Genomic DNA, 13,449 nt, shown 5'->3' on the forward strand with positions numbered 1-13,449 from the left:
TATTAAAAAAAGTAATTCTGCCTTTTAATCTAGGATATTTATATCTGCAGTGATATGAAGGACAAATTAAAGACAAGCTTACTATAAAACATTTTGTTGATGTTCTCCCAACATGCACTTATGCTACAGTGTGTGTTATGCAGATGTTCACTCCAGCTGCTGATAAATCAGACAGCGGATAATAATTCCAACTGGTAAAACCCAGGACACGTGGCACAACGTGACAGGACATTTGTCTACTAACATCAGCAACAACAATAAGACTATTGTGTAATAAAACCCGCCTTCATAAAGGTTTACATCAATGAAAGAGGAACAAAAGTTCCTAAGACTTAACATTGTAACCCATAAATATGTATTAATGCAGCCAAAATACAAAAACACTAGCTATGATCTATAACATAGTTTATCTTTTAACATTTCTGATCAATTTCTTTCAAATCTAACATGCAGAATTAAATATCCACTCAATTGAGACCATACAAATGAGTTTTAACTTGTTTTAAATAACACAAAGCACACATAACGTTATATTAATCCACGGTTTTTGTTCTCACGATACTGTTTAAATTGGACCAATGAGCCGCTTCATTTCGGGGTCTTGTGGCACAACATCGAATTAATGGATGTCTTTTGTAATCTAATGTAAATCTTTTTAGAAGCGCCCTGACCTGCCCCCCCCCTCTCCCCCCTCTCCCCCCTCTTCCCCCTCTCCCCCCTCTCCCTCCTCGGGTCACCCTGAGTCAGGGCCCCCGACCTGGACGAGGCCGACCGGCTGACCCGGTGGCCCAGACGGACCTCCTGTCCAGAGGCCACTTTCGCAAATCCCGCGTTTTCTTCAAAGCAGCCGGGACAGGATGTGCTCCGAGGCCGGGGGATGACACGCGGATTAAACTCCTCTATTTGTACCGCCGCTGATGTCTGGAGGCACAAATACAGAACATGTAGCGTAACCCCCCCGGTAAAGACCAAGCAGCGTTTTTGTTTGGACTAGAAACACATAATCTGATATTCCCGCAGCCTCTGTTTCTGGCCCATTGTTTCCAGACACACAAAGACCACTTAGCCCCCAAATCACCCCTGAGAATCCTCTTCACACCCCCTGAACCGGACCTCCCTCTGCGTCGTCCCTTATTGCTCAGAAAGCAGGTGGCCTGCTGGTTAAACCCAGAGCGTCCAGACTGTAACGGGGACAAAAGACGCTTCATGGGGGTAAGCCTGTCCACGGTGTCCGGGACATGTGCTTTGTGTTTGTACACGCAGAGCGAAAAACCTCCTCACTACGCTAATCCCAAATCTACTGCAGATGACGGTGGACTTGAGAGTGGAGAGGAAATGTGCAGCCTGAATCGGAGGTTTCAGATGGATTTCACCTGGAATTCACACAACTCGATAGGGAGAATACGGATGATCCAGACTCAATCCCCTTCATCAACGGGACCTGCTGACATCCTCAATATAGAAAAGTTTTGGTGCCCAAAATGTGCAAAGATGACAAAAAAAGAAGATGCAGATTTAGTTTCACTTTTTCCTTCAGCCACATGTGTTCATGTTATCTGATCCCTTGTTGGAAGTAGAGATTCTTATTATACATCACAGAGGTTTTTGTGCATTTCTTTCGTTCTAAAGTATTGATTAGTTACTTGTTTCTTCTATTCAACAAACCTCTAATGTTGGATTCTGCACAAACGGCGAGAACTCACTCAGTTCTTGACCTAATGATGTTTTCCACCGAACAAAAAGTGGAAAATGATAAATAGAATCCTAATTGAACTGCCCCCCACCCCACTAGAAATGAGTCTTTCTTCACATTAATCTCATGCTCATCGAGAGAAGCGCTCATAAATAGATCCCCTGTGGTTCTCTGTCACACACACACACACACACACACACACACACACGTGCAATCAATCAGCGCTAAGTCTCTACTCGAGTCAGCTGCTGCCCCTCAGCTGAACATCCGGTTCCACACAAAACACAGCCGGGGGGAGCGGAGCTCAAACCCTGGAAACATGTGGACATTCCTGCGCGTTGCCAGCTACCCTACGTGAGTTATTCTTACCACCACGTGTCCTTCAAGCCACGTAATCCGGCCATTTCCTGACAGAAGGTGACGTGACGCTGCAGCATTTAGTTCACCCGCTCGCGTCTTCACCCTCCAGCTGAATAGAATTTAGGAAGGTTCCTCTCTGAGAAGAGTAGATGAGCTGAAAGAGACCTGAGAGGTCACAGGCAGGTCGCCTCTCGTATCTCTGCTCCTCTCGGCCGTGGACTCCCTCCTCCAACCTCGCCTGTTATCGGGACAGAAACAGTGAGTCTAGTAACAACGGCTTTGAGACCAACAGGGAGGTTGAAGCATTAAAAGGTGCTTCAACCTTGATGCAGAACGTTCAGGGCAGCTGAAGCTCAGCGGCCGCAGGCGAAACTGAAATCAAGACATTTGAGGTCACGTTGAGTCTTTTTCTTCCGCTCAGTTTGTGCAGATAAAATCAAACTGTAAATGTAAGTAAGGCCTCGAGCCAACACGTAAACACACACACACACACACACACACACACACGTGGTTTTAATGGGGATTTGGTATCTTGTGGGGGGGCTCCAGTGCGTCCTTGTCCTCTCAAAGTTGCACTCGTCGGAGGCACGTGTCTCCCCCCCCGAGCGAGGGCCCCGTGGAGACTCAAAACAAACCGCAGACGAGCGCCTGGAGGGCGGGGCCCGTCGGCAGCGTCCCGCTGCGAGGTGGGGGGCGGGGGGATTAAGGGGGATTACGGCCCCCTCTTACCCTCCACTTTTCCTCTCCTCAGCACCTTCACTCGCTCCCTTTGAGTTGTCAAAACATGAACGGTTTTCATCATCAAATGTCCTTCACATCGCGAACATCTGTTTTTCACTGGTTCCCTAAACATCTGTGTCCTTTGTTTGCCGAGCAGTTGAGGTCCTGCGGTGGCCTGAAGACAAGGTCAATAAATGTCCCCGGAGACGTTCAGTCTCGTCTTTTGTGGAACCTCTGCCGGCCTGCACGGTTCACCGATTCATCATGTGAGAATAGTAAACGCGCCACGAGGAGGAAGTTGAACCAGACAGATCGTCTCTATATGATTTGAGTCCTCTGTTTTGTTTTGACTGACACGGAGAATTCGTATCTGTCCGTCTGACGCAGCAGGAGAGACGGCGGCGCTTTGTCCCCGTGAAGAACTTTCCTCCTTATCGCGCTGTTGATGCCACAGACTGGGCCGGTTTACTGGAAGGACGCTTGAATCCCCTTTGACGACCCTTTATCTCCAGAGGAGTTTAGCAGTAGTCACACCGGCGGCTTTGACTTTCAAAAGCTGCACGGACGTAGACGATAGTCGCCCCCGCACATCAGTAGTAATCGATCCCCACCTCACACGGGCTGACCTCGGCGCTTTGACGAAGGCGGCGTGCAGACGAGCTGCTGATGAGCAACAATCAGAGGGCTGTCACGATGTCCTCCACAGGGGACGCAGTCAGACAGGAGGAAAAGAGAAGTGTCGACCTCGCCAGACACAATGTGACTCGAAAAACCACAGCCGCCCCCCCCCCCCCCCAAAAATAGCCCAAACGACCTACACGCGACCTGCGCGGACGACCTCTCAGCTCTGACACACAGAAAAAGAACGCATTCTTCTTCCGCGGCTGGTGTGTGTTTGAGCAGCCGTGCGGCGATCCGAGGACAAAGAGGCCTCGTGGGAAGCCGCGCAGCGCTGACCCAGGATCAGGCCGCACGCTGGAAGCGCTCGGTAAACAAGCAGTCGAAGGCCTCATCTGGCCAACATCTGCCCGTCCGTTCCCGACACATCTGCTGCAGAAGCTCACGGATCCTCTTCTCCGTTTGTGGGGGCCGGACGGAGTGGGGGGGGGGGGGCGACACAAGCGAGTTTAAACAAACTGTGACTTTTCCCCAAGAGCATATTTGTTTTGAGATCCTCTCGCTACTGTGGGAGTCACTCTGCTGGGTTTTCATTCTTTTTCATTGCTTCCGGAACCACATTTCATCCTGCGCCCGGTACGTCGTGTACGACCAGATGTAAACGGCCAGTCTGAGGTCGGCTGCAAGCGGCCGGGCTTCCTGTTGGCTTCCTGCTGGCTTCCTGTTTTCTAGACGGGAAGAGAAATCAGACCCCTTTTCTTCTCAGCTAACCCTCGTCTCCACTTCCATTCTCTTTTTTAGAAGGTCAAGTAAGACGCTCAATTTCTGTAATCACAACCGCCGTTGTTGTGCGTCATTATACTTACAACACTGGACTGCAAATGGCATCTTCGTCTTTTTTTCCTCTCACTTGCTGCAAAATGGACGTTGCACGCTGAGCCATTATTTTTCATCCCAGTCTTTGTGTGGATGTAAAATGAAGTCAAGGTGTAAAAAGTCCCAATTTGCAAACTTATCGTGTAAAATATTTCCCAATATGATCAGCGTGGCCTCTTCTTGTGCCCGTCGCACACGCAAACGCACCGCCTCATAAATGATGCCTTGGATATTACACTCGCTGAATAAATCATTGGAAGTGTTGCTCCACCTTTCATACGTGCACTTTACCATAAACTCAGACTGCTCTTTAATGATTTACTGCCACGTGCATGAGTGTGTGTATGAAAACACAACTCCGCACGAATCTGTGGTTCTCCCTCGCGTTTCCCGCTCGGCTTCCGGGGCAGCAAGCAGCGACACGCGTCGAGGAGGAAGAGAACGAAGGCGGAGAGCGGCGGGAGAAACACGCCGCGGCAGGTGTGGCGTTCAAAGGGAAGGGTTTCCTTTTTGACGCACAGCTGCAGCATCTGGCACGAGAGACGATGCACAGGCTGGTCTGGTGTTCTGGATCCAGCAGCAAAGAAGACGGAGCAGCGACAAACAGTTTGATCTCGATGGAATCGCTGTTCTGAATACGACACAAAAGATATGGACTGAGTTCATATGTAGGTCAGGCCCACTGTTGGAGGCGCAGCTTGAACCCCCCCCCCCCCCCCCCCGCCCCCTTTCATGCTCGAAGAAGAACAGGGTGTTCTAGTACACACACACACACACGCACACGCATGCATCAGCATTCAGCCACCCATCTCGTGTGCACAGAGGCGTCCTCATCACATATTGTGCACTGTGTCCTCGTCGAACAGAGACGTGAAGGACTGCGAGAAATCCCTGGAAAAGAACAACATATAATTTGATACAATTCAGTTCACATGGATCCAAATGTAGTTTTATTTGCACTAAATGTTACTTGATTATACCTGCAGGACTTTAACAGCGCATGAGACAATGTATCCGTCCTCACTTCACACCAATGCTCAAATGTCCTACCGGTGACACACTCATGTGCAAAGTCATTTGTCTCCTCTCTCTCTCTACCAAATGTTCCCAAACAAGCTCTCGTTTCCCTCCTTTATCCACCACTGACACACATTCTGTGTTTGTAACTTTAGAAATGTGGGAGTTGAAGCTCAGCGCAACTCACACCAACTGGGACTGATAAAAACGTGCACAAAGGAGCACACAGGGAGGCTTTGAGGGCAAACAAAGGCCGAGGAGAGGCCAGTGTTTGAGGCTCGCCAAGCAGCAGACCGGGGGGGGGGCAGAATGTGTAAACTACTGTAGATCTCGACCGCTTCCAAACAAAGACAAGCAGCGACTTCTCAGGGCTCACCTGCCCCACCATTGTCTGCGTGTTTGTCGGTCTGCCAACGCGTGCAAGCCGCGCAACGCCTCCGTCAGCTGCTCGCGTGCGGAGGGGAAGATGCGTGAAGGCTGTTATGTGACATGTTGGGGAGGATCAGCGGTTCGGCCCCGACGGGAAGCTCGACCCCCGGGAGCAACTGTTTCTCGGAGGGAAATGAATCTGCTTCTTCGTGGCTCGTGCTGCCGTTTCACAGGAGGCCGGATCCTTTTCCTCCGAGGAACACCCACCACGCACGTTCTATCTGCACAACTCGGCTTCTACCACCTTCATCGTTGGAAGGCCGCTTGCATAGCGATGCCTGGGTAACAACAATATACGAATGACACACTGACAGCAACACCTTTTGCTTCCCTCGTGTAATGCAGATTCCTTCTCCATGTTATTAGTAAAGCCATACTTTGAATGCACTGTGTTTTCTGACAACCAAGTATTTTTCAATTGTCCATCACTGAGGTTACTGCAGCCTTTACAACGATGACTCACTGGGTGGGTGAGAAGCACTGAACACATGTACAGAATTACGTATATTTATATGTATTTATCTCTGTGTGTCATATTCTGTCAGCTGATTCCGTGGTAACGGTTGTGATGTGTTTTTAAAAACACTCTCCCTCTACTTGGATACCAGTACATTAAAGTCTGTGTGTGTGTGTGTGCGTGTGTGTGTGCGTGGGTGCTTGTTTGCGTTTCTCAGGTATCAAGGTGGGGCTTCGCTGTGGGAGTGTGGGAGGTGAAAGGCTTCGTTTATCACATGTATTTCCGGCCCGGGTGAGTCATGTCGCGCCATTAAGTGAACTATTCCCACATTCCTGGTTCACCTCGGACCAGTCTGAAGTCCAGACACACCCTCTGTTAGCTGCGCACACCTGGTTTCATTGGAGAAAGAAAACACCCACCGGTTGGATGGAAGAGCTTCGTCGGTGAATCACAAGCTGAGAATCATGAATGTGCATCCGATGTGAGAAGAAGGCGAGGAGGCTTTGCAGGTCAGAGGCGTTTACCCGTGAACCATGCTGGTGTTGTTTAGTCTACTAAGAACCAGTGGGAGCAATTAGAGGCCAGCAGAGTCACAGGGGCGTCCCCCGTGTCCCCCGTGTCCCCCGCGTCCCCCGATGGCACCTCCTCACCTCTTTTTAATTACTTGTGCAAACCAAAGAAGGTAAACTAACTCCCTCAGGCCGAGCCTGCCTTCAAGTTGACCGAGCTGTTGTTCAGAACGCAGATGTACGCAACCAAATGCTAACATTTTAATGTCAGTGGCCGACTTATAAGCGACGCGCGCGTCCGAAGGCACGTTTTAATAACGGTTTTGTTAAAGATGTTTATCTTCGGGAATGACTTCACAGGAGGATAATATCCCAGCGGGCCTCTGCACGCGCTCACACTGCGGAGGTGCAATCACTGAGGTGCTAGCAGACACACGACAACAGTTAAGATAATTCGCACAAAGCAGCAGAGTAAACACACTCCCATGATGCATCAGCTCTTTGTTTTCACCTCGGCTGTGCAGGGAATGCACCTCAACCTTCAGTAGCATGTATGAGTGCAGGAATCTATTAACGCACAGCACATCCCTGCAGGCTGGATGCCATTGTGTGCTTGTGAATATCTGTGATTCCCTAATTGTGAGGCATTCTCGACCGTGTCCAGATGTCATGAAACATCAGCATCGCCGTGCGGCTGCAGGGCCCAAGGCAGATAAATGATCCAAGGAGGCTCCGCATGACGGGAACGACCGCGTCAAGAAGCTACACGCAGCATCAGAAATATACAGTATGCAGATGGCGTTTCAGTCAAGACGCAGTCACGAGTTATTTAGAAATGATCCAACACGAGGTGATGCTTTTTTGTTGGACGAGTTTTAAATAACTTGAAATGTCTGAATAAAGTTGACAGGAATAAGCAGAAATACAAAAAAAGCTAAATTAGGATGTCAGCTAAATCTGTTTGTTAATCACCCCCCCTTAATATTTAGTCGAGTATATTTTAAATTGAAGATCGTTGCCAGAGTGGAGCAGAAACTAAATAGAAGCACTAAACATATGGTGTTGGTGTATAGAGGGCTGGTGTTAAACCCGCTCCCTAATTAGCGAGGCTTAAATAGCTCGGACTCGGCGGACCTGGGAGGCGTTTTATCGACACTGTGGCATCAGGCGAAGGCAGAATAAATGGCGATAAATCTCTTGTATTGTCAAAGGGCCTCGCTGCTGGGCTGCCGGTGACATTCCAGTAGGACCCTTCTCATCCCGGACTTCCTTTCCAAGAGGACGTTTGGAGCAGTTTGCCACCCATTGGCCCCCCGACTTCACGCGCGTAACATGCAGTGTTTTGACAGTCGGACAGGGGCCACTCTAATGAGGTCGGACACGCTGCAGCAATGCAGGGAGCCAGGCCGGCTGGACGGACTCCCCGAGTGCAGCTCGAAGTAAATGACCCACTAAACTACAATTTACGGTTGAGTGGCTGACGAAAACCCTCTGAAGTGTTTGAGTAAATCATCACATGTTGATCAGGCAGACTGCTTTGAAGCTGTGTGGCTAACAGGCTACAACGGTTCACCGCTCGCCACCAGTATCTTTCCACCAACGTTAGATGGAATAATTGTTGTGAAATAGTTGAAGCGCTGAGGAGGCTCATAGTTGTGGTTCGGCCTGCGCAGCCGCGCCCTCGTTAGCCCGCGGTGGGACTGTCTCCCCGCAGACCATCAAGCGACCCAGGGAAGCGGAAGCAGGAACATCGAGTACCAAAACAACCTCGTCTCACCGACAGTTGGAGAGGCTTCTGCTTTGGACGAACCCATTAACTGTCACCAACCGACCTGAAACCCGCTCCCACGCACTGCTGATGGCGCCCCGGATTCAGTCTCTGATGTGCACGCTGACCGGTCATTAAACGACAAAGACACTATATTTGAAGAACAGATCTTTAATACTGATCTCTCGGACAAAACTGGAGTGTTCAAAGGAACAAATTCACCTTTGTTAACGCCAAGCTAATAGCTGAGGGCTTTGTGATGAAGTGAAACTGATGTCTAGACATTTCTTAACACTGCTGCCCCCAGCTGTTCATCAGTAGGAACAGCAACTGTAAAGCCACACATAAATACAGACCCCCCCCCCATAAGGTGATAACACATGAATCCTCCATCATCGGCATCGTAAAACATGTTCATCCAGTTCATACAGGGGCGACTTGGTTTAACGTCCGCTGACCGTTGGGCCCCGGGGGGCCTCCAGCTGCCCTCTGAGCTCGGCCAGCTGTCTCTCCATGCGGTAGACGTCCTCAGACATTTGCCTGCGACACAAAAGTGTTTATTGTGTTTTGCATGTTAATGCAATAGGAGCAATTTACCCCCGAGTAGCTGGACAACAACAAATCCAAAGACAGTAAAGAGAGATGGGACACCTACTAAGAACAACACATGTGCTCCTGTTGCATGAATAAAGATTGTATGATCAGTACTTTTTACCTGTGGACAGCCTGGGCCCGGCTCAGCTGGCAGTGGAGGCGCTTGACGATGGCTTCATAGCGCCGGTTCTGGATCTGAAGGAGTGAAAACAGAAGGATGATCTCGGCCTTAAGTCCTGATATTTTTCCTCATGGTTTCGTATACACGTCAACAATGTCGTATTAAATTCTCCGTTCCTTTCTGCCTCACCTCTACGTCTTTCTTGATCTGAGTATGAGCCTCAAACTCTTTTTGCACCTGCGCTCTCTTCTTTGCTATCGCCTCCCTCCTGTCGAGGATCTCCGTCTTCAGAGCGTCATTTTCACTCTGCAGAAAAAACTCATGCATGATTTGGAATGTTTAGCGTTTCAAAATAATTCAGAATCATCTTGATAATTTCCCCCACCTTTGCCCTCTGCACCGTGTTTCCATTTGGATCCTCCAGATCTTCCTTCAGCTCCTCTTTCTTCTGTGTGAGCATCCTGACCAGTTTCCTTTTCTCCTCCAGCTCTCTGTGGGCCTCCGTCCGGCTCGCCGCCTGCCAAACAGCCGCTCTGTGACCCTCCATCTTGCTCCGGTAGGCGTTGAACCTGGCCCGCGCCACGCCGGCGCTCTCCTCCTCCTCGCTTATGCTGCTCTGGAGTTCTGTGTTCTCCTTGCCGATGGCCCCACAGCGGCCCCGCAGCAGGTTCGTCTGACGCTCCAGGTGCTCCGTCTCGGCCTCCAGCATCAGGAATTCCCTCACTTTAGATCTCAGCTCCTGCTCTGCCACCTCACCTTTCCTCTCCACGTCTAAAAGAGATGCCTGGAAAAGGAGGCAAACCAACATTCCTAAATCAGTGTATCCTCAAACCACTTGGTCACTATGGCATCAATTCCACCTATTACTAATTACTAACAGATGTAACTACCCTTTCTGATAGGAAATGAGTACACTTGGCGAGATGAAGTGCATAATGGAGAGTTTTAAATCAGGGGTAAACCTGCAGGGAGAGGAGCGTCTTCTGTCTCTCTTTCAGGGCCTCGGTCTGGGCAAAGCCATGTTGGCTGATATCCTCCACTGCCTTCGTTAACGAAAGCCCGGGTTTCTCATCCCTTTCTGAGGCACAAATGAGTGTTTAATGTTAGTTAGAAAAATAACCATTATAAAGAGAGCATAAAAGCTTAAAATAGGTCGAAGGTGAGCTCAAATTAGGCTAATAATGATTTGAAGGTTAAGCCTATATTTAATTACCGTTCAATCACTCCACTCACTTTAAACATGACTTTATTGATTGTATGACTATGAGCGTGTCTAACAGTTGTTTTCTTACCAGCTTCACTGGACATTTTGAATTAAGTTGACGTTAGTTAGCTAACGTTACGTAACGTCACAGCCGTTTAGCCTGTAATTAACCGTTAGCTAACGTTACGTACCGCTACAGCCGTTAATTAACCGTCAACTAACTTTAACTGCCACAAAAAGTTATGTCACAATAAAAAAGAATATTTTAACGTTAAGGCGGAATTAATTAAGTTAAAGTTGAATTAGTTACAGCGGCCCTAACGGGTCGACAAAGTGGCACTACAATTCCCAGAGTTCAACTCTTCTCCTCGACCCCGTTCAAACTACTTCCGGGTACGGCGAGCAGCAGGGCTCTCTGACGGCGGTTGTCAACGCTTTAAACAACGCGCTTCACTGAACTCTTTGCCCCATAAATGAAGTCAAATGCTGGTCAGTCGCTGTTTCGGACTGTGCGCTCTCTGCAGCCGTGTAGTTCACAGCAGCGGGGGGAGAAGAGCAGCACGGAGGACACTCGCGGGACACGCCGGTGCGGAGTATGTTCACGTCACACAGGTGCGTCACGGGGGCACAGTGGCACCAACGCGCCTCTATCACAGCGATTTGGGGCACTTGTACGGGACCGAGTCCGTTCAGAGGCACGTGCGGCGGCTCGTGGAGGAGTTCGGAGACATTAGCCAGATGTTACAGCTGTCACACCTGTCCGAGTCGGACAGGAAAGTGCTCCTGAAGAAGCACGCAGAGCTGCTGCCTGTGGCGGACGCGTTTGAGAGCACCGAACAAGCCCTGAAAGACCTCGAGGAAGTCACCTCACTGCTGCACGGCAAGTCTGTGTTTTGTTTCCGTCAGTTACAAACAACATATACATATATATACATATATTTGTTGGGACATCGGAAAATACACTCCTTGAATTAAAGCCATTGAACCTGAGGATGGCGTCAGCATCTCTTCGAAGTCCTCTACCTTGAGCTGCTTTCCCTCCTGGCTGCAGGTTCAGCTGCTGCCGAAGATGAAGACGAACAGCTGACCCAGCTGTTGAAGGAGGAGGAAGAGCAAATCTCCTGCCGGGTGATGGCCTTGAGGAAAGACGTAAGAAGAAGAAAAAAGGCCCGATCAAATAAAGGCAGAAATGTGTTACGAGACAGTTAAAGGGTTTGTCTTCTTTCTCTTCAGTTGGTCAAAGCTCTCGTGCCCATCGATCCCCTCGACTCCAGTAATATTCTGCTGGAAGTTGTATCAGGACGAACAACAGGGGGTAGGAAATAATGACAACCACCACCATCACACACACCACTGGTATTTGCCTGTATCAAAAAACCCATTCGTGCTCTCTTGATGTGTGTTTCCAGGTGACATCTGTCAGCAGTTCACCAAAGAAATGTTTGACATGTACCAGGGTTTTGCCTTTTACAAGAATTGGGATTTTGAGCTTCTGAACTACACACCCGCCGAGTATGGTAAGTCACATTTGTTGTTTTGTCCTCGGCGTTCTCTATTCTTTAAGCTTTCGCACATGATGGAAAACGTTTGGGGACAGCCATATTCGCTTGTCCGCCTCTCAGGTGGTCTGCACCACGCCGCGGTGAGAATAGCCGGGGACAATGTGTACAGACACCTGAAGCATGAAGGAGGAACTCACCGGGTGCAAAGGATCCCGGAGGTGGGCCTCTCCTCCAGGATGCAGCGCATCCACACGGGGACCATGACTGTGATCGTCTTGCCTCAGCCAGCGGAGGTACACCTACTGTCCGCCTCCGACTCCGTCCGTGTCGTTTAACATCGGTGAAAATAAGTCATTTTTCTTCGCCGTGTGCTAGTTGGACATCGACCTCGATCCGAAGGATCTTCGCATCGACACGTTCAGATCTCGAGGTGCCGGGGGCCAAAGTGTCAACACAACTGACAGCGCAGTTCGCGTTGTCCATCTTCCCACCGGTAAAACATGCCCGAGCGGTTCTCAAGCTACTCCAGGCGGTTCTGGTGTCGTTTCGTACAAACACCGTGTATTGTTGCCATCTAGCTTTCAAATTGATCCGACCCTCCAAACAGGGACGACGGCGGAATGTCAGCAGACTCGCTCTCAGCTGCAAAACAGAGACACTGCCATGCGTGTGCTGAGGGCCAGGCTCTACCAGGGCATTCTGGGTAAAGAGACGGAGCAGAGACACGTAGCACGGAAGCAGCAGGTGAGGGACCTCTGGAGCTGTAATATTCACAGACCCTTGTCAATTTGAATGGTTTTAATATCTGTTTATTGCCGCGCGGTTTACTACAGGTGGGCACGCGTTCTCAGTCCGAGAGGATTCGTACTTACAACTTCAGCCAGGATCGTGTCACAGACCACAGGACTGGATATGTTACTAGAGATATTAAGGTAAGACATTAAGGGTGTGTATGTTTTTAAACCTGTACATTTCATGTTTGTCGTTCTCGTCAATTTACAAGCAAACTGGTCGCATGTTCATTTGTTTGCCTTTTTAGTGCGTTTCTTTTCCCCCAAAGTCTTTCTCATTGCTGTTCTCAAATCAGTGCGACACGCGCGTTCTGTTCCATGTGTAGGAGTTCATGAGAGGAGGGGAGGCTCTCTGTGATCTGATCGGTCATGTGCTCGAACATGCAGAGAGGGAGGCTCTTCTGGAGGCGGTGCGGAGCAGAGGTGTGAAACCAGACTGACGCTACTGAAGAACATACAGCATGTCAACACATCTTACTGTGATGCAAAATATACATATTTATATTATTTTAATAAGTCATGAATGTGCACTTGTGCAATTGTCAAAAGTAAAGTAAGCCCAACTGCAGTTCACTCATACTTCTTAGAGGTTTTTATTTTCCTAATAAAATATTTAATGATGTATTTGTGTCTTGTTATTTCCTTAATAATGCAAGAGCATTATGAATGAGTTATACATATTTTATAAATGATCAATAAACCACTTGTAATTTTACTGAGCTGTTGTAGGTTAAACGCTGCATTCATCTTATATAAAAAAGGACCTACTGCTCACGCAAATCATATCATG

General features: G+C 49.0%; 2 protein-coding genes across 2 annotated transcripts; one reads left to right on the forward strand and one right to left on the reverse strand.

The window, feature by feature from the left end:
- Nucleotides 1-8,598: 8,598 nt before the first annotated feature.
- ccdc122 (coiled-coil domain containing 122) lies at nucleotides 8,599-10,753 on the reverse strand. The gene is made up of 6 exons (XM_040178628.2): nucleotides 10,455-10,753; nucleotides 10,125-10,240; nucleotides 9,548-9,946; nucleotides 9,352-9,468; nucleotides 9,163-9,236; nucleotides 8,599-8,987 (listed from the first exon to the last, which is right to left on the reverse strand). Exons 1-6 carry the CDS (start codon nucleotides 10,468-10,470, stop codon nucleotides 8,891-8,893), a joined length of 819 nt encoding a protein of 272 aa, XP_040034562.2. The 5' UTR covers nucleotides 10,471-10,753; the 3' UTR covers nucleotides 8,599-8,890.
- Nucleotides 10,474-13,283, forward strand: mtrf1 (mitochondrial translational release factor 1). Its single transcript, XM_040178586.2, has 9 exons — nucleotides 10,474-11,246; nucleotides 11,418-11,515; nucleotides 11,600-11,681; nucleotides 11,776-11,883; nucleotides 11,989-12,161; nucleotides 12,244-12,361; nucleotides 12,476-12,612; nucleotides 12,702-12,800; nucleotides 12,986-13,283. The coding sequence occupies exons 1-9, from the start codon at nucleotides 10,850-10,852 to the stop codon at nucleotides 13,097-13,099; spliced, it is 1,326 nt and encodes a 441-aa protein (XP_040034520.2). The 5' UTR covers nucleotides 10,474-10,849; the 3' UTR covers nucleotides 13,100-13,283.
- Nucleotides 13,284-13,449: the final 166 nt, after the last annotated feature.

The sequence above is a fragment of the Gasterosteus aculeatus genome, chromosome 1, assembly GCF_964276395.1.
Source record: "Gasterosteus aculeatus chromosome 1, fGasAcu3.hap1.1, whole genome shotgun sequence".
NCBI lineage: Eukaryota > Metazoa > Chordata > Actinopteri > Perciformes > Gasterosteidae > Gasterosteus > Gasterosteus aculeatus.